Consider the following 25,981-nt stretch of genomic DNA (forward strand, 5'->3'; position numbering starts at 1 on the left):
TCAAATTATACTACGTTCATCTATTAAGGTACTCAATTAAATGTAAAGATTTCCCTTAGATTATCATTCCTCTAATGGAAATGTGCTATGATAATAGGGTAAAGATAGGGAAATTGTACTCACATGACTACCACATGTAGATTTAGATTCTAATTAAAACTGAAAAGTCAAAATTTTGATTCTTTCATCTAGAAAATAATAGGGCAAAATATATAAAATGCAAACATTATCTTGAAAATAGGTTAAACAGTGAGGGGTAGAGAGGGAATAAAAGACAAAAAAAGAAAAATGTTTAATTGTTGGCAAGGATATTCTCTGAATTGATGAATCTGTGCTTTGATGTGATCTTCACAAATCTGTCTCAGCTGCTTATACAAGTTGGCAGAAATCTTGTAGGAACAGAGATTTTCTACAGCCTGCAACATGAAACACATACTTTGTTAGAGAGGATGAAGGCTTTCTCAATTATTTATATGAAATTCCATTTGATCTGTGCCATATCAACTCATTCAAAAGTAGTTATTCATTTAATACACAAAAGTGTGACAGCTACTTGGGAGGCTGAGGCAAGAGGATCCTAAGTTTGAGGCCAGCCTCTTCAAATTAGGGCCCCTCCAACAAAGACAGAATAAAACAACAAAATATACCAATGTGGGTTGCAAACTTGTTTTCTTCAAAAATAAGTTATACTTAATTTATAAACTTTTTCAACTATTTTTTAGGCTAAGAACAAGTTACATTAAAATTTTAAGTATTATGAAAACACTTCTAAGTTATAATACTGTAGCCATTTTCAGGATCCTTAATGACCTCAGTTGTCCTTAAGGCTCATAACATGGTATCACTGTTGTCAGCTTTTTCTAAATGTCTGCAGTCATACATTCAGATAAGCAGATTAAGTGGTTGGCTTGGCAAATTTTTTCATTACCAATGTATTGTGCAAAAGATCTAAGTTAGTGTGTTTATTATGGCTACATATGTGGTCAAAGGACTCAAGGTTTTTTCTACCCGTTGAGGTTATGCAATTTCTAACTACTACTACATATAAACGCTATCTTATAAATGCTAGTAACTTTCAAAAGTGAAATTACACTAAATTTAAAAAAAATAAAAAAAAATAGTATCTCGGCCAGGCATGGTGGCACACACCTTTAATCCCAACACTCGGGAAGCAGAGAGGTAGGAGGACCATCATGAGTTTGAGAGCACCCTGAGACTACATAGTGAATTCCATGTCAGCCTGGGCTACAGTGAAACCCTACCTTGAATACCTAATAATAATAGTTATTATTATTATTAGTTATTATTGTTTATCCCTCAGCCAGGTCAGACAGTGCTATTACAATTCAATCAACACTTATTATACTTCCTTAAGTTTTCCTGAACAGAATGCAAAGTAGAAATTAATGCTAGAACTATTAAAATGAGTGTAATTAATAACATGAAATTTTCCCCAACATGTCTGTTTAATAATAGTTAAATACAAGGTTTGGGGATTTGGCTCAGTGGCAGAACCCTTCCCTAACTAGCTTGAGATCCAAGGTTCAAACTACTCCACTAGATTAAAAAATACAAAAGAGGGCTGAAGAGATGGCTTAGCAGTTAAGGCCTGAGGACACAGGTTCGACTACCCAGAACTTATGTAAGCCAGATGCACAAGGTGATGTACTCATTTGGAGTTTGATTGCAATGGCTAGAGGCCCTTGTGCACCAATTCCTTCTCTCTCATAATAAATAAATAAATAAATAAATAAATAAATAAATAAATAAAGTCAGGCTTGGTAGTACGTGGCTTTTACCTCTGCACTCGAGGCAAAGGGAGGAGGATCGCCATGAGTTGAGGTTACCCTGAAACAACATAGTGAATTCCAGGTCAGCATGGGCTAGTGAGACCCTACCTTGAAAAACAGAATACATAAAATAAAAAAGAAAGCTCACTGAGCATGGTGGCACATGCCTTTAATCCCAGCACTTGGGAGGCAGAGGATTGTCATGAGTTCAAGGCCACCCTGAGACTACACTGTGAATTCCAGGTCAGCTAGATCTAGACCATACCTCAGAAAACCGAAAAACAAAGAACAAAAAGAGAGAGAGAAAGCTAGTTAGCTAGCTAGCACAGCATGGTGATGCATGCTTTAATCCCAGCACTTGGGAGACCAAGGTAACAAGATCACTGTGAGTTAAGATAGAGGCCAGGCTGAGACTACATAGTGAATTCCAGGTCAGCCTGTGCTAGAGTGAGAACCAACCTCTAAAAACCAAAATAAATAAATAAATACAAAAGAATCTAATAGTTGAATTGGTCCCTTACTATACCAAAATCTAACAAGGTAAATTCATATTTTATGGTTTTATTTTTTGGATTTTTTGAAGTAGGATCTCACTCTAGCCCAGGGTGACCTGAAATTCACTCTGTAGTTCCAGGCTGGCCTCAAATTCATAGAGATTCTCTTACCTCTGCCTCCTGAGTGCTGGGATTAAAGGTGTATGCACCATGCCTGGCTCTGGGAGTTGTTTTTTTTTTTTTTTTTTTTTTTAATTATGAACATCAAAAGACAGGCATGGTAAAATCCTGATGTAATCTGACCTAAGTGTAACACTGATTCCTTTCTCACAATAACAAAGGCCAAAAATTCCAGTAAAGAGGCTATATTTGGCAGTGCATACCTTTAATCCCAGCACTGAGGAGGCAGAGGTAGGTGGATCACCATGAGTTTGAGGCCAACCTGAGGCTACATAGTGAATTCCAGGTCAGCCTGAGCTAGAGTGAGATCCTACCTCGAAAAACAAAAACAAACAAAAAAAAATTAGCTGGGTACGACAGCGCACCCCTTTAACCTCAGCACTCGGGAGGATTGCTGTAAATTGGAGGCCATCCTGAGAGTACAAAGTGAATTCCAGGATAACCTGGGCTAGAGAGGTAGACCCTACCTAGAAAAACAACAAAAATTATAAATATTTATTTGCTGGGCATGGTGGTACACATCTTTAATCCCAGCACTTGGGAAGCAGAGGTCAAAGGGTCATCATCATGAGCTTGAGGCCACCCTGAGACTACTTAGTGAATTCTAGATCAGCCTGGGTTATAGTGAGACCCTACCTCAAAAAATATTTCATTCATTTAACTTGTTTTTTTAAATGCTTTTTTAAGATTTATTTTTATTTATTAGAGACAGTGAGAATGGGCGCACCAGGTCCTCTAGCCTCTGCAAACAAACTCCAGACACATGCGACACCATATGCATCTGGCTTACATGGGCACTGGAGAATCAAACCTCAGTCATTAGGCTTTGCAGGCATGCGCCTTAACCACTAAGCCATCTCTCCAGCCCTCATTTACTTATTTTGAAAGAGAGTCAAATAAAGAGAATGGGTATGCCACGGCCTCTAGCCCCTGCAGAAGAACCCCAATGCATGTGACACATTGTATATCTGGCTCATGTGGATACTGGGGAATCAAAACTAGGTCATTAGGCCTTGCAGCCACGCTCTAACCACTAAGCTATCTTTACATTCCTGTAGTGAATTTTTTTAAGAGAAGTCACACTGCCAATAAGCAAGTCAAGTAAGTTAGTAAATGAAAACAAAGCTAACGGAACCCAATGGAAGGAAGTTATACCTCACCAGGGAAGAAAAGGCCAGTTAAATTCAAAAGCTATGGAAAACTGGAAAACTCTAGGAGACACGGACTTATATTCCATATAACCTTGGGTTAGGTCATAAATGCCTAAGAGTACATTTATGTTTCTTTCATGTGTCTCTGTTCATGGATCCTCTATGGCTTGTTCCCGTTTCTCTCTCTCTCTCTCTTTTTTTTTTTTTTTTGTTTTTTGAGGTAGGGTTTCACTCTACTACAGGCTGAGCTGGAATTCACTGTGTAGTCTCAGGGTGGCCTCGAACTCACAGTGATCCTACCTCTGCCTCCCAAGTACTGGGATTAAAGGCATGCACCACTATGCCTGGCTTCTTCTCCACTTTTCCTACTCCCAGTACTTCCCCTAAATCCTACTTAATTCCACTTCCTTATATAGTGTTTTCCTTTTACCCCTAACAGTTCTTACATTTTTTTTTAAGCAAACACCTTGAACTACTGAGCCATCAGCCCAGCCCACAATTTTGTGTGCGGTTTTGTTTTTCAAAGCAGGGTCTCGCTCTAACCCAGGCTGACCTGGAATTCACTATATAGCCTCAAGATGGTCTTGAACTCATGGCACTCTTCCTACCACTGCCTCAAGTGCTGGAATGAATGGTGTGCACTACCACATCTAACCACATATTTTTATTTATTTGCAAGAAGAGAGAAGGGGGAAGAGAGAAACATGGGCATTCCAAGGACTCTAGCTGCTGCAAACAAACTCCAGATGCACGGGCCACTTTATATTATGATGACGGCTTTATGTGGGAACCAGACTCAGGTTGTTAGATTTTTCATGCAGGCACCTTAACCGCTGAGACATCTCTCCAGACCCCTCAGTTTTTTGGTGTGTTTATGTGTGCATGCATGTGTGTGCACCAGAATCTCATGCTGCTGCAAACAAGTTCCAGATGCATGTATCACTTTGTGTCTGACTTTACATGGGTGCTGGGGAACCAAATCTGGGCTTTCAGGCTTTGCAAACAACTGCCTTTAACCACTGAGCCATCTCCTCAGTACCCTCTCCCTAACAGTTCTTGACACATCAATTTATCTTCTCCTACAGCATACTAAACATTCTCTTCCTACTCAAATAGGCTTCATTTCTTCTCATTCCTCTTACTGTTACAGATTCAAGTAGTACTCCCTCCCATCGCACCACACTGACTTGTTACTAAATATTATCTTTTTATGTGTATATCCTGTCTTCTTGACTCTCCTTAATGATAGTGATCAAGTGGCCATATATCTTTAAAAGTTATTTAATACTTCTTGAGCTTTAAACAAGGAATACAGGAGTACCCAAAAACTGTTATAGCATGCCAGTCATGACAACACACACCTTTAATCCCAGGACTCGGGAGGCAGAGGTAGGAGGATAGCAGTGAATTAGAGGCCACCTTGAGACTACACAGTGAATTCCAAGTCAGCCTGAGCTAGAGTGAGACTCGACTTTGGAAAAATAACAACAAAAAAGCCATGATATATCTACAATAATGTGTCCTGCACATTAGAAGGGACTTCAGGTAGAATGAAAGAAATGGCCAGGAAACATACAATTACAACAGTGTGCACTAGCTGCACACTGACAAGTAGAGAGAACAGGCTATCATTTAGGTAAGGGCAAGATAGCAGAACTGAAAGAAATGGATAAGGAGCTAGCGGGAATGAGAAGCAGAGACTTAAACTTCAGGTTTATATATATTACAGTCTCAACTACATTTAGCTGGAAGGTGGTAAATGAAGTTTTAGGAGGGCGAGGGGTGTAGCGCAGTGACAGAACACTTGCTTAGCAGGCTTGAGGCCCTAGGTAGAAACTCTAGCTAGCATCATAACAAGTGAAATTTGTGCCAGGCATGGTGGTGCCTTTAATCCCAGCACTTGAGAGGCAGAGATAGGAGGAACACCATGAGTTAGAGGCCTCACTGAGACTACATAGTGAATTCCATGTCAGCCTGAGCTAGAGCGAGACCCTGCCTTGAAAAAAAAAAGAAAAAAGAAAAAAAAAAGAAATTTGAGGTGAGAAAGGAAGAAGCATCTAAGATAAGCATTCACTCATTCACTTTTGTACATATTTGTGCAGGGGCTAGGTGTGTGCAAACATGCATGTGTATAGGTAAGAGGTTGATGCCAGCAATATTCCTAAGTCACTCTCCACTTTTTAAAAAAAATTTAGTTTTCAAGCTAGGGTCTCACTCTAGCTCAGATTGACCTTGAATTAGTCTCAGGGTGGGCTTGAACTCACTGCTGCTAACCTCCTACTTCTGCCTCCCAAGTGCTAGAATTAAAGGCATGTGCCACCACACCCAGCTCACCTTATTACCTCATTAAATATCACCTTATTACTTTTAAATATTTTATTTTTATTTACTTATTTGAAAGTGAGTGAGCCGGGCATGATAGCCCAGGTCAGCCTGGGCTAGTGTGAGACCCTATATTGAAAAAAAAAAAAAAGTGGGAGAGGGATGGAGAGAGAGAAAATGGGTTCACCAGGGCCTCCAGCCACTGCAAAAGAACTCCAGATGCAAGCACCACCTTGTGCATCTGGCTTACTTGGGTCCTGGGGAATTGAACCTGGATCCTTTGCCTTTCAGCCAAGTGACTTAATTGCTAAGCCATCTCTCCAGCTCTTATTTTATTTTTTGAGGTAGTGTCTCAGCCCATGCTGAGATGGAACTTAATTCTATAGCCCCAGGCTGGCCTCCAACTCACAAAGATTCTCTTACCCCAGGCTCCCTAGCACCAGGATTAAAGGTGATGCCTCCAGGCCTGGTTCTGCTTCCCTCACTTTGGTCCTTTTTTTAAATTTAGTTTTTCAAGCTAGGGTATCAATGTAGCCCAGGCTGACTTGGAACTCATAGTGATCTTCCTACCTGTGCCTCTGGAGTGCTGGGATTAAAGCCATGTGCCACCATGCCCAGCTGCTTCCCTCAATTTGGAACAAAGTTTGTTTTGAGCAGTCACATGTGCCTAGTGCCTAAGCGAATTTTAAAGCTTTCTGACCCAAAACCAAAGAAATATATTTTATGTCACAATCTATCTCACATAAATGCATGTAACTGAAAAAAAAATCTTTTTATGGAAAACTACACATTATTGTGTGTGGTGCAAACTAATATTTTCTATTATATTTCTTTTTATAAATTATGTTTTGAGGGCTGGAGAGATGGCTTAGCAGTTAAGCGCTTGCCTGTGAAGTCTAAAAACCCCAGTTCGAGGCTCGGTTCCCCAGGTCCCACGTTAGCCAGATGCACAAGGGGCGCACGCGTCTGGAGTTCGTTTGCAGAGGCTGGAAGCCCTGGCGCGCCCATTCTCTCTCTCCCCCTCTATCTGTCTTTCTCTCTGTGTCTGACGCTCTCAAATAAATAAATAAATAAAAATTTTTTAAAAATTATGTTTTGACTATAAAGGGTTTGGCATATAGCTCAGTGCAGTGGTAAAAGTGCTTGCCTAGCAAGTACAAGGGGCTAGGTTGATCCCAAGCACTGAAGAAAAAAAAAAAAGAAACACTAAAAAAAGTCTTACCATAAACTATGAATTTCACAAGTACCTTAGAGAAAGGGACTATATAATTTTTAAGGCCCCAAGGTGTCTGTCCAGCTATACACCATAGGAAGCAGCCACTGAATCAATAAGAAATGAGTTTACTAAGCACTCTTCATCCTATTAGATTTGTTTCTATTTTAATTTATTTTATGGATTTGAGAAAGAGAGAGATCAACAGAGAGAGAATGGGTGCACCAGGGCCTCCAACCACTGAAAACGAACTTAAGGAGCATGCGCCACCTTGTGCATCTGGCTTACATGGGTCCTGGAAAATTGAACCTGGGTCCTTAGGCTTTGCAGGCAAATGTCTTAACCACTAAGCCATCTCTCCAGCCCCCTAACAGATATTTGAAATACAAAAAGGATAAAAGAGGCTGGGGAAATTGGCTCAACAGTTAAAAGCACTTGTTACAAAAAGCCTGATGGCCCAGATTCAATTCTCCAGCATCAACATAAAGCCAGATACAAAAAGTGGCATAAGCACTTATTTGTTTCCAACCACAAGACACACTGAAGTGTTCAAACATACATACACACAGAGAAATACACATATGTGTAATTTTCAAGGTAGGGTCTTATAGACAGCTTCAGGTTCAGAGAGGACCTTTTAGACCAGACACAGTTATGGAGAAAGGGATATTTATTGAAGATTACAGATCCAGGGGAAGTTCCATAAATGGCAGAAGAAGCTGGCCTGCCTTCACAGGTTCAAGCAGAGAAAGAGAGAAGCATAAGCCAAAAAGCCAAAACCCAGCATAGCACACTTCAGGAACTCCAACTAGGCACACTTTGTATATCTTTAGATTGAAATCTGAAACCCACCACCACACCTTAAGATCTGCCCAGTGACACTGCCTCTGGCCAAGTGGCTGCAGATGCAAACTACAAACAAACAACTGAATATATTGGGGACCATCTATTCAAACTACCACAGTCTTGAAAGGAAACACAAAATGCTGTTATTGCTTAAGTGTTACAGATAGGCCAGGTGTGGTGAAGCACACCTGTAACACAACCATTTGGAAGGCGAAAGCAGGAGGGTTGAGAGAGTTCAAGTCCAGCCTGAACTATACAGTGAGACTGAAAAAATAATCGAAGCCAGAAGTGGTCATTTGGAAGGCAGAGGTAGGACGATGGCTATGAATTTGAGGCCATCCTGAGACTATCTAGTGAATTCTAGGTCAGCGTGAGCTAGAGAGTAAAACTCTACCTCTAACCCCCTGCAAAAAAAACCAAAAACCAAAAACCAAAAACCAAACAACAAAACCACCACAGACTGGAGAGATGGCTTAGTGGTTAACACATTTGCCTGTGAAGCCTAAGGCTCTAGGTTCAATTCCCCAGAAAACACGTAAGCCAAATATACAAGGTGGCCCATGAATCTGGAGTTCATTTGCTGTGGCTGGAATTCCTGGCATGCCCATTTTCTATCTCTGTCTCTCTACGTGCCTCTTTCTCTCTCTCAAATAAATAAAATATTTTTGAAAGTCATGAGTTTAAGATAACCTCTATTTATTTTAGATCTCTGAAATTTAATTTTAGAAATATGCTAATTATTTCCCCTTTCACTAAGTAACATTGTGATCATTACTAGGGTTTGATTCAATATAGTTCTTCTAATAATGCAAGTATTTATTTCTACTAACCAGATTCTCAATAGCTTCATAAAGCATTTAAATACAATTTTATTTTATTTTATTATTTTTTGGGTGGGAGTTGAGGTAGGGTCTCACTCTAGCTCAGGCTGCCCTAGAATTCACTATGTAGACACATGGTAGCCTTGAACTCATGGCGATCCTCCTACCTCTGTCTCCCAAGTGCTGGGATTGAAGGTGTGCACGACCATGCCTGGCATGAAATTGTATTTTAAAAAGGAAATATAGAGCCGGGAATAGTGGCGCACATCTTTAGTTCCAGCACTCGGGAGGCAGAGGTAGGAGGATCGCCGTGAGTTTGAGGCCACCCTGAGATTACATAGTGAATTCCAGATCAGCCTCACTAGAATGAGACCCTACCTCAGAAATAAAAAACAAAGGAACTATAGAAACTTTAAGTGGACACTTATCACCTATCTATGTAACTTGGCTGGCTTCTTCACAAGCTCACCTCATTATGTGCTTATTAATGTCTGCTGGGTTTTGTTTTGGTTTTTCAAGGTAAGGTCTCACTCTAGCTCAGGCTGACGTGGATTTCACTATGTAGTCTCTGTCAGGGTGGTCTTGAACTCATGGTACTCCTACCTCTGCCTCACTAGTGCTAGGATTAAAAGCGTGCATCACCATGCTCACCTCAAGTCTGTATTTTTTTTAATTTATGTATTTATTTGCAAGGAGAGACAGAGATAGAGAGGAGACAGACAGAATGGCCATGTCAGGGACTCTAGCCACTGCAAACGAATTTCGGATGCACGTGCCACCTTGTGCAGCTGGCTTACGTAGGTACTGAGGAATCAAACCTGGGTCCTTAGGCTTCACAGGCAAGTGTCTTAACAACTAAAATCAAAAACGGGCTGGAGAGATGGCTTAGTGGTTAAGCACTTGCCTGTGAAGCCTAAGGTCCCCAGTTCGAGGCTCGATTCCCCAAGACCCACATTAGCCGGATGCACAAGGGGGTGCACGCATCTGGAGTTCATTTGCAGTGGCTGGAAGCCCTGGCGTGCCCATTCTCTATCCATCTCTCTCTCTCTCCCTCTCTCTGTCACTCTCAAATAAATAAAAATGAACAAAAGATATTTAAAAAAAAAGGTTAAGCTTTAAAAGAAAAAAATCAAATACGTCAGGCGTGGTGGCTCACGCCTTTAATCCCAGCACTGGAGAGGCAGAGGTAGAAGATCACCATGAGACCGAGGCCAGGCTGAGACTACATAGTGAATTCCAGGTCAGCCTGGGCTAGAGTGAAACCCTACCTCAAAAAACCAAAACCACCACCAAAAAAAAAAAAAAAAAACAGCAGGGCATGGCATTGCATGTCTTTAATCCCAGAACACAGGAGGCTGAGTACTTGGCCAGCCTGAGACTACATAGTGAATTCCAGGTCAGGCTGGGTTAGAATAAAACCCTACCTTCAACATCCCCCCACCACCAAAAAAAAAATAAGACAACAAAAAGGGATGGACTGGGGGGGTGGCTCAACCATTAAAGGTTCTTGTTACCAGTGATGCCCATGTAAAAACAGATGCACAACGTGACACATGCATCCTGTGTTCATTTGCAGGGGCAGGAAACCCTGGTATGCTCATGCTCCCCCCAACCCCGCTTACAAATAAGTAGAAAAAAAAATTATTTGGAAAAACCAACACAAAACTACCCAAAGGAAATATAAGCAAGTAGCAAATGAAATGTAAATGTTTAGTTAACAAAATAAAGATACAAACCTGGGCTAGAGTGAGACCCTACCTTGAAAAAACAAAATTAATAAGTAAATAATAAAAGATACAATTCCTATACCCTGGACCTAAGAGGTTATAGACCTAATAGGTTTTTTGATCATTTTCCAAACTCATGTTTATAGAACAAAAACAAGCCAGATATGGTGTCACATGTCTATAATCACAGCATTCAGGAGGTTAGGAAGGATATTGAATTTGAGGATAACCTAGTTTATATACCACACTGAGATCTTGTCTCATAAACAGAAGATCAAAAGATGCACCACAAAAAATCTCAACAAGTGATAATGCAATAAAATATAAAATTATCTGTACATCAAGTAAAAGAGTCTAAAATAATATACTACACCTAACCATACTGTGGAACTTGAATTACTTTTCTGTTTGTTTGGGTTTTTTTTTTGGGGGGGGGGGGGTTCAAGGAAGAGTCTCGCTATAGCCAGGCTGACCTGGAATTCACTATGTAGTCTCAGGGTGGTCTCTGAACTCACGGTGATCCTCCTACTTCTGCCTCCCGAGTGCTGGGACTGAAGGTGTGCACCACCATGCCCGGTTGAAAGTTCCCAGGCAGATAAAATTTAGAGCAAAACCATACCTTAAAAAAAAAAAACATCGTCATCCTAGCTACAGATGATCAGGCTTCTGCATGAGAAGAAAAAACTCAGTGGCAGCAGCCAGTAAGTTAAAAAGGAGATATAAAGGGAAGAGAAAGGAAGGGAGGAAGTTGGTTAATAGGTTGGTACTGTATATATGTAAGTAGAATGACTGAGATGGAGAGGGGATATGATGGAGAATGGAATTTCAAAGGGGAAAGTTGGGGGGAGGGTATTACCATGGGACTTTTTTATAATCATGGAAAATGTTAATAAAAATTGAGAAAAAAAATGAAATAAAAGAATTCAGAAAAAAACATTAGCATTTATTAAACAATAATGATTGATTAAAAAGAAAGTATGACCTAGGCTCATTTTAAAAATAGCTTTAGGGAGCCAGGTGTGATGGCACACGCCTTTAATCCCAGCACTCGGGAGGCAGAGGTAGGAGGATCACCATGAGTTCAGAGGCCACCCTGAGACTACATAGTGAATTCCAGATCAGCTTGAGCTAGAGTGAGACGCTACCTTGAAAAAACAAAATAAATAAAAAAAATAATAATAACAATAATAGCTTTAGGGCTGGATAGATGGCTTAGTAATTAAGGTACTTGCCAGGAAAGCCAAAGGATCCAGGTTTGATTTCCCAGTACCTATGTAAAGCCAGATACAAAAGGTGGTACATGTGTCTGAAACTCATTTGCTATGGCTGGAGGACCTGGCTAAACCATTCTATACCATTTAAAACCTAATAGCTTTATACGAAGAATAAATGTTAGGCTCTGATATATAAACTTCAAACTGCTCTAAAAAAGGTAGCTGATTTAAAAATACTCATCTACTCATACAAAGACTGAGAACATAAGAAGTATAATCCTATTACTTAATATACTGCTTGGTAAAATTCACACCAACAACAAAATTCTACCAATAAGATAACCACATGTGAAATGAGGATATTTTCTTAAATGCAGAGAGATGTCATTCTAGGAGTGTTGCTACTAATGTTTCTCAATTTCATAAATGGTATCTACTGAAGCATATTTAAGATGTGATGTGTTCATTAAGCATCTGTTCTGGCCTACTAAGATTTAAAAAAAAGTATGTGGCTTTGTGGCTCTAGAATACACTGTAATTTTAAAATATTAAAATAAAGATTTCACTATGTAGCTTAGGCTGTCCTCAAGCTCACAGCAATTATGCCCCAGTCTCCAGAGGGCAGGGATTACAGTTATGTGCTACCACATTTGGGTAAAGATTTCTTGATCAAAAGACTCAGGCTAGCCAGGCGTGGTGGCGCACGCCTTTAATCTCAGCACTCAAGAGGCAGAGGTAGGAGGATCACCTTGAGTTCAAGGCCACCCTGAGACTATATAGTGAATTCCTGGTCAGCTTGAGCAAGAGTGAGACCCTACCTCCAAAAAAAAAAAAAATGGAAAAACAAACAAAAAAGACTCAGGCTAACGTTATGTTGCAAGCAGTATATTAAGGAAACCTTGACTAAGGGAAGTAACTCACCCATAGTTTTGGGAGTGGCAAATCGATAATACCAGCACTAGAGAAGCAGAGAAAGGAGGATCACAAGTTCCAGGCCAGCCTGAGCTAACATAGTGAGATTCTAGCTCAAAAGAACAAGAACAAGCCAAGTGTGGTGGTACACACCTTTAACCCCAGCACTTGGGAGGCAGAGGTAGGAGGATTGTTGTGAATTCCAGGTCAGCCAGGACTAGAGTAAAAACTTACCTTGTTTTTTTGTTTTTGTTTTTTTTTATTTTTATTTATTTATTTGGGAGCGACAGACACAGAGAGAAAGACAGATAGAGGGAGAGTGAGAGAATGGGCGCGCCAGGGCTTCCAGCCTCTGCAAACGAACTCCAGACACGTGCGCCCCCTTGTGCATCTGGCTAACGTGGGACCTGGGGAACCGAGCCTCGAACCAGGGGCCTTAGGCTTCACAGGCAAGCGCTTAACTGCTAAGCGATCTCTCCAGCCCAAAACTTACCTTGTAAAAACACACAAAAATTCATTTGAAAGCCAGGCATGGTGGCACATTCCTATAATCCCAGTCCTTGTTTGGGGGTAGGGGGACAAGAACAAGTCTCTATTCTAAGGCAGACTAATCAACCCAACTAGTTTATTTAACCAATTTAGCCATAGTCCCATTGACAGTCAACCAAAAACAAACAAGCGAACAACAACAAAACACCTTACTGCCTCATCATACCCACACAGTATTTGAAAGGCTGCCAGGAACAAATAGTTATAAAATTTTGGAACACATAATCTCAAGTTACTTTTTAAAAAAGATAATTGAAGCCAGGCACATATGCCTTTAATTCCAGCACTCAAGACACAGTGATAGGAGAATCAATGTGAGTTCAAGGCCACCCTAAGAATTCCAGGTCAGCCTGGGCTAGAGTGAGACTCTACCTCAAAAAACATTAAAAAAAAAGAAAAGAAAATGTACTCAGAACAGTGTGTTCTTTTCTAGAAATTAAAAATGGTGTATATAGTACGTGCAACTGACACTAGAAACTTCTATATTTAAGATTTTAAGCAATATGGTTTTCATGCAGAAAGCTACGAATAGATATGGACCATTAAATGTTTACTTCAGGAAAAGAAGGTAGGTTGGGGTTTGGAGTACTTTAGTTCTATGCAACTACAAATTTCTATATTGCTGAATTTCGGTGCTTTTTTGAGACAGGGTCTCACTCTAGCTGAGGAACTTTGCACTTATAGGCTGGACTTGAGAATTCATGATGATCCTCCTGAGTGCTGGAACTAAAAGCATGCACCACCATGCCTAGCTAATTTCAGTGCTTTTTAATTACTTTTCAATGAACTAAAATTAAACAAGCGCCTGCATTATGACATATTTACCTCATTCATCCTTGTTTTAATTAGTTCATTCAAAGAGATTATCCTTTCTGAACCTTAACATTTCAAAATAATCTTTTAGAGAAAGCTCTCAGGGAGAATTCATAAAATTAAGGAATTAAAACCGATAAGCTACAAGGCCACCCTAAGACTCCATAGTGAATTCCAGGCCAGCCTGGGCTAGAGTGAAACCCTACCTCGGAAAAAAAAAAAAAAACAACAATAAACTAGGGAGATGGCTCGGTGGCTAAAGGCATTTGCTGGCAAAGACTGCCGGCCTGGGTTTAATTCCCCAGTGTCAATGTAAATCCAAATGCACAAAGTGGAACATGTATCTAGAGTTCATATGCAGCAGCAAGAGGCCGTGGTGTGTCCATTTTAATTCTTTCTCTCACCTGGAAAATAAGTAAGTATCAGGGTGTAGTTGTGCATGCCTTTAATCCCAGGACCTGGGAGGCCCAGGCTAGGAGGATCACTGTGAGTTTGAGGCCAGCCTGAGATTACACAGTGAATTCCAGGTCAGCCTGAGTTAGAGAGACATCCTACCACAAAAAAAGTAAAAATAGGGCTGGAGAGATGGCTTAGTGGTTAAGCGCTTGCCTGTGAAGCCTAAGGACCCCGGTTCAAGGCTCGGTTCCCCAGGTCCCACGTTAGCCAGATGCACAAGGGGGCGCACGCGTCTGGAGTTCGTTTGCAGAGGCTGGAAGCCCTGGCGCGCCCATTCTCTCTCTCCCTCTATCTGTCTTTCTCTCTGTGTCTCTCGCTCTCAAATAAATAAATAAATAATTTTAAAAAGTAAAAATAAAAATTTTAAAAACAATAATCTAGCTAGACCTAAGTGTTTTAAATTTATTATAGCACAAACAGTAAGATATTATGAAAAATGCAGACACTTGTAGTTTTATCTTTTGGGGTTGTTTGTATGAGACACAGTCTCATTATGTAAACCATGCTTCAGCTTGAACACAAGCTTCTCCTGTCTCAGCCTCCTAAGTGGTAGGATTACAGGCATGTGTACACCTGGCCACTTGTGACTTTAGACTAAAAATACAAGTGAACAACAGCACGTAAAACTTAAAAAGACAAAGCCAAGTGTGGTGGCACACGCCTTTCATCCCAGCACTCAGAGGGCAGAGGGAGGAGGATCACCATGAGTTTGAGGCCACCCTGAGACTACATAGTGAATTCCAGGTCAGCCTGGACCAGAGTGAGACCCTACCTCAAAAAAACAAACAAAAAAAAAAAACTTAAAAGACAAAGAAAGCAAAACCACAAAACCCATAAGCAATGTCGCTTGAAACAACATGATTTATACAACCAACATATCAAGAAAGATATTTTCACATCAAAAGCTCAGGAAAAAAATTCAAGGTGAATTCTGCTCATTAATATAATCAATGTGGGCTGGAGAGATGGCTTAGCGGTTAAGTGCTTGCCTGTGAAGCCTAGGGACCCCAGTTTGAGGCTTGATTCCCTAGAACCCACGTTAGCCAGATGCACATGGGGGTGCACGCGTCTGGAGTTCGTTTGCAGTGACTGGAGGGAGGCCCTGGCGCGCCCATTCTGTCTCTCTCTCTCTGCTTCTTTCTCTCTCTGTCACTCTTAAAAAAATAAATAATTTAAAATATATATATATATATATATAATCAATGTGTTATAAATATGAAATATAGCAATATATTAATGAAATTCAATATGCTATACACCAGCATATTCATAAAAATACTACATACACAAATGAAAACATAACACCTGTTCTGATGACAATTGGTTCCTAAAGACAATTTTACTCAATTTTACTCCTTTAACCACTGCACCACAGTGTCATTTTAAAAAAATTATTTACTTACTTACTTGACAGAGAAAGAGGTAGAGAATGGGTGCACCAGGGCCTCCAGCCACTGCAATGAACTCCAGACACATGCACCCCCTTGTGCATCTGGCTACATGGGTCCTGGGAAATTGAACCTACATCCTTTGTCTTTGTAGGCAAATGCCTCAACTGCTAAACCATCCCTCCTGCCCCACAGTAACATTTTAAATACTGAAGTGTTAGGCTGGGAAATGGCTTAGCAGTTAAGGCACTTGCCTGAAAAGCCAAAGGACGTAGGTTCAATTCCCCAGGACCCACATAAGCCAGACACACAAGGGGATGCATGCATCTGGAGTTTGTATGCAGTGGCTGGAGGCCCTGGTGCACCCATGCTCTATCAGCCTCTCTCTCTCTCAGCCTCTCAAATAAATAAAGTATTTTAAATACTGAAGTATTATTAACACAGCAGCATGGTGGTAAAAATGTATTTTAGTACTAGACATCTTGTTTGAGTTCTCCTATACCTCCAATAAATTGCTTGGGTAGGTCACAGTCTCCTTGTCAATAAAATAAAGACAATAGGGCTGGAGAAATGGCTTACCAGTTAAGAGGCTTGCCTCCAAGGCCAAAGGATCCATGTTCAATTTCCCAGCACCCACATAAGCAGATGCACAAGGTAGTGCATGCATCTGGAGTTCGTTTGCAGCAGCTGGAGGCCCTGGGACACCCATTCTCTCTCTATATGCCCCCCCAATCAACAAATAAAATATTTTTTTAAATAAATAAATAGAGCTGAGTGTGTTGGTGCATGCTTTTAATCCCAGCACTCGAGAGGCAGAGGTGTGCGTTCTAGGCCACCCTGAGACTACCTAGTGAATTCCAGGTCAGCTTGAGCTAGATTAAGACCTTACCTCAAAAAAAAAAAAAAAAAAAAAAAAAAAAAAACCAGAGCTGGAGAGATGGCTTAGCAGTTAAGCGCTTGCCTGTGAAGCCTAAGGACCCTGGTTCGAGGCTCGATTCCCCAGGACCCACGTTAGCCAGATGCACAAGGGGGTGCACGCGTCTGGAGTTCGTTTGCAATCGCTGGAGGCCCTGGCGTACCCATTCTCCCTCTCTCTATCTGCCTCTTTCTGTCTTTCGCTGTCAAATAAATAAATTTACAAAAAAATAACCCAAACAAACAAATAAAGATAATAACTACTCCCCTATCTACTTGAGTCTTTCAGTGATGCTCACATGAAATAAAAGAAAATAGATCTGCTTTGCAGGCTGTCATGTACACTATAGGAAGATATTGGGTCTTATGATCTCTTAAGGTCTTTCCCACTCTAATTCCATAATTCTTTTATTATTATACAATTTGAGAATCATATGTATAATATGTCAAAAGAACCAAATGAGGTGAACTTATCCTTAATAGCTTAGTAATACTACCAGCTGACACTTACATAGCATTATTACGTGTTTATTATTGTTCTGAGTGTTTTGCATGCTCTGATTCATTTAATTTTCACAGAAATAGAAATTGGTGATCTTAATTTACATATTATAAGTACAAACGCCATCCTGTGGTTTATAAAAAAGTTTGATTAATGATAACATCACTTTGATTTACATATGATAGTGTTTCACCGAGGTGTTTTGTTGTAGTTTTTCAAGGTAAGGTCTTGCTCTTCCCTAGGCTGACCCAGAATTAATCTTGGGCTGACCTTGAACTCACAGCAACCCTCCTACCTCAGCCTTCTGAGTGTTAGGATTGAAGGCATGTGCCACCATGCCCGGCCATCGGCCACCGAGGTGTTTTTTAAAACCAGGCTGGCTTTGAACTTACAGCAATCCTACTTCTGCTTCCAAAGTGCTGGGATTAAAGGTGTGTAACACCATACCTGGCTATTTTTTGTTCATTTTTAAAATTTTACTTATTTGTAAGGAGAGAGAAGAAATGGATTTGCCAAGGCCTCTTGCCACTGCAAACAAACTCCAGATGCATGTGCCATTTTGTGCATCTGGCTTTATGTGGAAATTGGGGAATCAAACCTGGGCCTTCAAGATTTGCAAACAAGTATCTATACCTACTGAACCATCTTCCCAATCCTTGTTTGTTTGAGGCAGTGTTTCACTCGAGCCCAGGCTGACATCTAACACACATCCTCCAACCTCAACTTCCCAAATGCTGTAATAAAAGGCATGTGCCACCATGTCTGACAAGGTTATTTTTTTTTTCTCCAGGTAGGGTCTCACTCTTATCTAGCTCAAGCTAACTTAGATCTGCATTCTGTAGTACCATGCTGGCATTGGACTTATAGAAACCCTCCTGCCTCTACTTCCCGAGTGTTGGGATTGAAGGAATGCACCTCTCTATGCCCAATCCCTAGCAAGGCATTTTTTAATAAGCATTTTACTTGAGTTATAAGCAATCCTAAGAGGAAAACAGGGAAGGCAGTTTACTCCATTTATAGGGGAAGAAACTGAAACTCAGTGGAGTTTACTATCTTGTCCAAGATTAAAAACAGGGTAACTGGGATGCAGAGATAGCTCAGCAGTTAAGAGTTCTTGCCTACAAATACTAACAACTCAAGCCAATTTCTCCAGTATCTATGTAAAGCCAGATGTGACAGGTAGTGCATGCATCTGGAGTTTGTTTGCAGCTGCTAGAGGCCCTAACATACTCATTCATTCGTCCCCTTCCTTTCCTTTCCCTTCCTTCTCCCCTTCCCCCCACCTCTGCCCCGCTGGTGTGGTGACTGGCACACACACCTTGAATCCCAACACTAAGGAGGCAGAGGTAGGAAGACCACTGAGAGTTTGAGGCCCCTCCGAGAATATATAGTGAATTCCCGGTCAGCCTGAGCTAGAGTGAAACCCTACATCGAAAAACCATTTTTTAAAAAAAAGGGAAAGAAAGAAAGAAAAAAGAATGAACCAAAATATAGTTGAAGAAAATCTTCATGTTTGAGGCCTTTTCTATAGGTAGGTCACAAAACTAAGCAAAGACTGGGGGGCTGGAGAAACAGTTCAGCAGCTAAAGAGACTTGCTTGCAAGGTCTGACAGCCCAGGTTTGATTCCCCAAAACTCACATAAAGCCAGATGCTCAAGTGACACATTTATCTAAAAGGAGTTTGTTTGCAGTGGCTAGAGTCCCTGGTGCTCATTCATATTCATTGTCATTCTCTCTCTCTCTTCTTAGAAGTTAATAAAAATACAGCAGGTAGAGAGAAGGTTCAGCAGTTAGTGTGCTTGTATGCAAAACCTAACAACCCAGGTTCAATTCCCCAGTGTCCACATAAAGTCAGATGCCCAAAGTGGTACATACATCTGGAGATTGTTTGCAGTCGCTAGAGGCCCTGACATGCCCCTTCTCTGTCTTTCTTCTATCTCTCTCTTCTTGAAAATAAATAAACATTAAAAATAAAAACTGGGGGGCTGGAGAGATGGCTTAGCGGTTAAGCGCATGCCTGTGAAGCCTAAGGACCCCAGTTCGAGGCTCGATTCTCCAGGACCCACGTTAGCCAGATGCACAAGGGGGCGCATGCATCTGGAGTTCGTTTGCAGTGGCTGGAAACCCTGGCGCGCCCATTCTTTCTCTCTCTCTCTGCTTCTTTCTCTCTGTCTGTCACTCTCAAATAAATAAATTAATTAATTAATTAAAAAATAAAAATTAAAAAAATTAAAACCGGGGATGCAAAGATGGTTTAGCAGTTAAGGCACTTACTTACCTGCAAAGCCTAAGGACCCAGGTTTGATTCCCCAGAACCCAAGTTCGATTCCACAGTACCCACATAAGCCAGATGCACAAGGTAGCAAATGTGTCTGGAGTGCATTTGCAGTGCCTAGAGGCCTGTCACACCCATTCACTCTCTCAAATTAACAAACAACAAGTAAATAAATAAAAACAAAGGAATATAAACATTCAAGTTTGTTTTTTGAAAAAATAAGGTAAGAGGGGCTTGAGAGATGGCTAAGCAGTTAAGGTGCTTGCCTACAAATCCTAGTGACCTGAGTTAGATTTCTCAGAACCAACGTAAAGCCAGATGCACAAAGTGATACATGCATCTTGAGTTTGTTTGCAACAGCTAACGGCCCTGAAGCGCCCATTCTGTCTCTTTTCTCTCTCTGCTTGCAAATAATTTTTGTTTTAAAATTAAATAAAATAAAGTGGAGAGCAACTAAGGAAGACACCTGACATCAACCTCTGACTTTTGCAGTGCCCATACATCTGCAAATACACATACACACATGCCCACCACACATGCATGCATGCACACACACACAAACACACAGAGACTCAGCAGAAATAAATTTTAGGATCCACATTACAGGATTCCACTATAAGTAAAGCCTTTACTGTATCAAAATATAACCAAAGAGCCATCCCAGCACTTGGGAGGCAGAGGTAGGAGGATCACCATGAATTTGAGGTCACCCTGAGTGAGACTATAGAGTGAAATCTAGGTCAGCCTGAGCTAGAGTGAGCTCTCATCTCGAAAAACAAAACAAGGGGCTGGAGAGATGGCTTGGCGGTTAAGCACTTGCCTGTGAAGCCTGAGGACCCGGTTCAAGGCTCGATTCCCCAGGACCCACATTAGCCAGATGCGTAAGAGGGCGCACGCGTCTGGAGTTCATTTGCAGTGGCTGAAGGCCCTGGAGCGCCCATTCTCTCCCTCTCTCTGCCTCTTTCTCTATCTGTCTGTCGCTCTCAAATAAATAAATAGAAATAAAAAATATTTTAAAAAAACAAAAAAATGTATACACACACACACACATACATACATATATATAGAGACAGATCTGAGGGCTGGAGAAATGGATTAGCAATTAAGGTGCTTGCCAAAGGATCCAAGTTCGATTCCCCAGGACCCACATAAGCCAGATACAGAAGGTGGCACATGCATCTGGAGTCTGTTTGCAGTGGCCGAAGGCCCTAGCATGCTCATCCTCTCTTTCTCTCCAATAAATAAATAAAAGTAAAATATTTAAATAGATATATAAGTGAATCTTCATCAGAACTGTGTAATTATGTACCCACAGTACATTTGAGAATATGTGGTCTAATTATAAAATAAGAAGATATCAATGAATTTAAATTGTAGTAAGTAGAGAACCTAAAGTCTACTTAATTGTTCATTTCATAAAGTAAAACAGATGTGATCCCACCAATTTAAATTAGCCAAATCTGGTTTTACACACTAATACATACCTGGTAGAGTTCTTCCAAATTGTACTTAATTGAAGTACTATTCTGAATAGCTTCCACTGCTTCTTTCAGTTTCTGCCATGTTTCATCTGTGTAGTTTTCTGGTAATTTAGGCTTATCTAGATAAATGTAAAACACTGGTATTAGAATAGGTAGGATATAGTAACCAAAGAGCCATAATATAGCTAAATATTAAAAAGCCACTACTATATTTAAGCTCAGTATAAATAAAACCCAAAATGCTAGAATGATGTTTAAGTCATTTTGACTCGCCTATTAAAATTGAAGGTGAGGTGTTTTTTTTTCTCCTATTGATTGTATGGCTTCAAAAATAAAACTTCAAGAATGACAGATAAAACATAACAACCCTGACCTTATTCTATCATGTCTAAAACATAAGTTGACATGAATCTTGTACAGGAGATTTAAAATACTGAGTGACTATTATGTACAAATCATTTTATAAACTTGTTAGAAATCTTCTTAATAAAGTATCTTGTAGTAAATATTAAGATCCCTGCTTAACAACTGAAGAAACTCAGCCTGGAACTCATTTGGTAAGCTTGCCCAAGGTCACCATAGACAGCCAAAGGCAAAGCTGGGATTCTAATTCAGGTCTATTTGACCCCCAAATTTATGTAGCAACCACAACAATGGAGAAAATTTCTTAGGTTTTGATCTATTAATGAGCAGAGTGAATGTGTAAGAAAAATTTAACGTCCAAATGACTCTAGAAGCAATGCAGCATTTTCAGAATTTAAAGAAGCAGCTTAATATAGGCTCTAAACTTTACTGATCAGCAGTAAGTAAAAAATATATATTAAAAATATAAATGCTTTAATGTGTTAACTCCAGGAGGAAGAGGAAAATAAAATCTCTTAATTTGCAAATGCAATTAGGATCACAGCTTATTTCTTTAAAAGTCATTGCCTATTAAATCAATGTATCTTTAAGTGAAATAACAAACACATTATCCAAATACAATTCATCTTCACTTTAGAAAGATCTACTATTAATTTAGAAAGAATTCACACCAGAGGATGGAAAGGGGTGATATAAAAAAAGAAAGGGTTAAAAACGACCATATCATAACCCTCTGCTTGAGACAAACAGCACAGTTCTGTTTTCCACACTAATGCTGCAAACACAAGCACAAAGTAATTCTCTCAGTGCCGATGGCCACAAGGCACTTATCTGGTAAATATTACTTAAGTTCATTCATTTAGTTCTCTATTTAATACACATTCTAGCATTTGTTACCTGCCAGCTAAAGATGGTGAAAAAGTCAGAAAGCAGAAATACATTAAACAGATAAAAATTGACTTAGCTTAAGTATAGTATAAATGCTGGCTTTTATTTTCATCAATATTCACAAAACTCACTTATCTCATGTATAATGAGCAAATTCTCTAGAAGTGCCAGGTCAATACTTTGAGTCCCATTTTAGTGATGAAAATGTAGTAACTGTTCCTATCTTTAGACTAGTGAGCGGTATACAGAGTTACTACTTCTGTGTGTATACACAACATTTTTCATTTCCAGACCTTAGCTTTGGAAAGAAATACAGAAAACGCAAAATATATTTTCCCCAAATACTGTTTCCACAATGAGTTTCACAAGTGCAGTTAGTAATCAACATTACAAACCTAATTATATTATTTAAGCATAAAAATAACACCACTGCTATCTGCATTTTAAACACTGGAGAATGTGGCCTCGAAGCATAAAAATCTCAGCAGTGCTGAGACTCACTATGCAACTGAAATAAATCTCCTTAAAATAGACGAATTTCTCACCTGTAAAATCCTCATCAGTCATACTGTAGATTATCAATGTTATGAGGAATAACAGATTAGGTACAATTGGATGAGAGACCTCAACAACACACTGCACGGAAATCCCTGGAGTATGCTTCAGAACATGGATACAAACCACCCCAGAAAAATGAACCCTTTACCTAAAAATGGACCTCCCCTCCATTTCACTGATTATGCATAAAACACTAGGCTCCTCTATACTTTTTAATATAACATAAATAGAGCACGTGACTGCTCCAGTGTCAAAGCCTTGGTAGGTGATTATGAAATTTTGGCCTTGGTTACCTTTAAAGTTCTTGATCACTAACTTCTTAGCAGAGCCAGGTTTGCTGTTAGCAAAGCTAGAGACGGTGGTAGAAGATTTGGCTAGGCCATTTGCATGATGCACTGAAGCCACAGAAGAGATTAATATACTCTTATTTTTAAGTTGCTGCTGCTGCTGCTGTTGAGATGTTGCAGCAGTTGGTGAAGATGATGATGAGGAGGAGGAGGAGTCCTCAGCCATCTTCGCATCAAACCCTACAAACTCCAGGGTGTCTTCAAAACGCAGCTTCTTCTGTATCGGTACGTGGCTGGAAGCAGCCACTGGAACCCCGAGGCAGAAGGTCGAGGTGGAAGGGGACGCCGAATCCCTAGGTTGTGAAGGAGGAGTGGAAGAGGAGGAAGAGGTGGAATCAAAGTCTTCTCTCTCGTTACTACTGTTACTGCCGCTACTGCTGCTGCTGTTTAACTTTCTCTTCTTGGCAGAGGTGGGCGGAGTGGTGCTGGTATTACCATCAGTGGCAGATCTGATCTCCTGAGCAGCAGCAGCAGCAGCTGAGGGATTGGGGGAAGAAAAACCTGTTGGAAACATGAAAATAGCGGGGTCAACAGGCAGAGGAGCATCAAAAGCACACGTTGATATGCCTGCGTGCGTGTAAGAAAGGTGGCAATGCTAGAGGGGGAAGGGAAGAAAGAAGAGAGGAGAAACACAGAGGACGAGGAGGAAAGTGGAGGGGGGGTATACCGGGGGAATGGGAGGGTTTGGGAAGGAGGAGAGGCTGCCACCAGCAGTGAGCCGAACAAGGGGGGGAGAGCGAAAGAGGAGGCAGACAGGTAAACGGCCGTGCCGTCCCCCCTTCCCCTGCTTTTCGATCTCCCTCTCCCCCCCTCCACGTTCCGCAGAAGCGACTCAGAGAGTCGGTGAAGCTTGCAGCTCCTCCTCCTTTTCTCCCTCTCTGGGAGGGGAGATGCTGGGCTTGGGGGGAGGGGGACGAGAACCAGGCTTGTTATTGTCAATAGCACAAGAGGCTAAAGATGGCGCCACTTCCGGTCACGCGGCACCCGAAGAGAGGCGGCGTCACCCTCCTGGAGTGGGGGGTGGAGAGAAGGACCTCAGCCGCCCGGGGTGCGGGGGACCAAGGCTCCGGGAGGGGGCGGCTGGAGCTCCCGAGCCACCCGGCTTCGTCCCCCCCCCTCGCTCCCGCTCCCGGTCCCCGTCCCCAGCAGCACCCTCCTACCGGGACCCCAGTGACTCCCATCCCGTTCCCGTCCCACGGGGAGCTTCGCGCCGCGGCGACCTTACCGGAAGTGACTGGGCAGACACTTTTCATAGCGCCCAGATCCTGAAGCCCCCGGGTCGGCCGAACTGGAGGTGGGGGGGTTAGGGGAGGGCACACGGGGGGGAAGAGAGGTGGCGCAGGAGAAGGGGGCGGGCACTGGAGACACCTTCCGAGCTCTTGATTGGAAGCTTCTGAACCTGAGGAGGGCGGGCACAGAGGGTGGGGGTGGCGGGAGAAGAAGCGGGAAGCGGCTCGTGAGACTGGGTAGGTGGTGTCGGCGAGGGGCGGGGTGAGCTAGCTGGGAAAAAGGGGGGGGAGGGAGCAAAAAGTAAGGGAACAGGAGGATGGAAACTTTGAAAGAGATAAAGGAATAAGGAGGGGTAGCAAGGCTGCAGGGAGTAACCCGAAATAGAGGAAAACACAGCGTGCCTTTATGCCTGCTGCTAGACAGGAATGTCTCTGTTAAGATAGAAAAGAAAAAGAGCTTAGATAGGAAGAAAGAGAGTTTTTTTGATTCAGTGAAGCAACAAATTGTTTCCCATTTTTTTGTCAGAGACAACAGACCAAAGGGCCTGCCTTTTGAGTTTCTCAGTAATAACAGCTGTAAATCCTCTTAGGTTCCTACCAGGAGAGTTTTCTTAGATGGCTGGCCAAATCAAGGGTACCTTGCAAGGCTAAGAAATAGCTCCACCCAGCACAATTTCGGGGTCTCCCCTGCCCCCAACCCATCATTCCATAGCTCAGTAATTTGTAGACCAAACAAAGCTAACACCTACTTCCTTCATTTACTAAATCTCAGCCTACAGACTCTAAAGGAGGCGTTTTTGGAAAATAATACTCACAAAACTCAGTGTTTCCTACTAATGTGCTCCATGAGCGTAAATTTTACCTTTAATCACTGCTAAGAAAAAAACCTCGAAATTTGCTTAAATTAGCAACAATAAATGTTATAAAATCCCTGTTGGCAGTTTTTACTTAATCTTGGGCCATTCTGCCTTGTGTAGAATCGCATGCTTGTAATTGCAGCACTCTTGGAGGCCCCGCGGCTGAAGGAAAGCTAGTTCTAAGCCAGACCGGGCTACATGGTCTTTAAAAAAAACAACAAACAAACAGCCGGACATGGTGGCGCACACCTTTAATGCTAGCATTCTGGATGCTGAGGTAGGAGAATCACCATGAGTTTGAAACCACCTGACACTACACACTTAGTTCCAGGTCACCCTGGGCTAAAATGAGACCCTACATCGGAAAAAAAAAAAAAAAAAAACATAAAACACCTTAGAAGGAGAGGATACGAGTGTTAAAGTAAAATTTAACAGTGTGGTACATGCCTTTAATCCCAGCACTTGGGTGGCAGAGGTAAGAGGATTGCCACGAGTTTGAGGCCACCCTGAGACTACATAGTGAATGCCAGGTCAGCCTGAGCTAGAGTGAAACCCTACCTCAAAAAAAAAAAAAATTAACAATATTGCCCATTTGTAGGTTCAGAAACCATAAGCATCTCTCCAGTGGTGGAAGCCGGTCTCACAACAATGATAACTGCTAAAATGTAGAAAGTATTGTGGGAAGAGGCA

The 25,981-nt window shown here is 41.3% G+C and overlaps 1 protein-coding gene and 1 non-coding gene across 4 annotated transcripts in view; both read right to left on the reverse strand.

Annotated features, from left to right (window-relative positions):
- Cul4b (cullin 4B) overlaps positions 1-24,572 on the reverse strand; it is a 62,929-nt gene extending 38,357 nt beyond the window's left edge. The window contains exons 1-4 of one of the 3 annotated variants that reach the window (XM_045140245.1): positions 24,431-24,572; positions 23,152-23,706; positions 21,053-21,168; positions 313-416 (exon numbers count right to left, since the gene is read on the reverse strand). In XM_045140245.1, coding sequence (XP_044996180.1) covers positions 313-416; positions 21,053-21,168; positions 23,152-23,706; positions 24,431-24,458 — 803 coding nt within the window. In that variant the 5' untranslated portion in view covers positions 24,459-24,572. Of the gene's footprint in view, positions 1-312; positions 417-21,052; positions 21,169-23,151; positions 23,707-24,365; positions 24,405-24,430 lie in introns of those variants that run through there. The other 2 variants (XM_045140244.1, XM_045140246.1) reach the window with 2 other exon arrangements.
- On the reverse strand, positions 780-910 carry LOC123456971. Its single transcript, XR_006634827.1, has one exon. It is a non-coding gene; the product is annotated as a small nucleolar RNA SNORA33 (small nucleolar RNA).
- Positions 24,573-25,981: the final 1,409 nt, after the last annotated feature.

The sequence above is a fragment of the Jaculus jaculus genome, chromosome X, assembly GCF_020740685.1.
Source record: "Jaculus jaculus isolate mJacJac1 chromosome X, mJacJac1.mat.Y.cur, whole genome shotgun sequence".
Classification (NCBI taxonomy): domain Eukaryota; kingdom Metazoa; phylum Chordata; class Mammalia; order Rodentia; family Dipodidae; genus Jaculus; species Jaculus jaculus.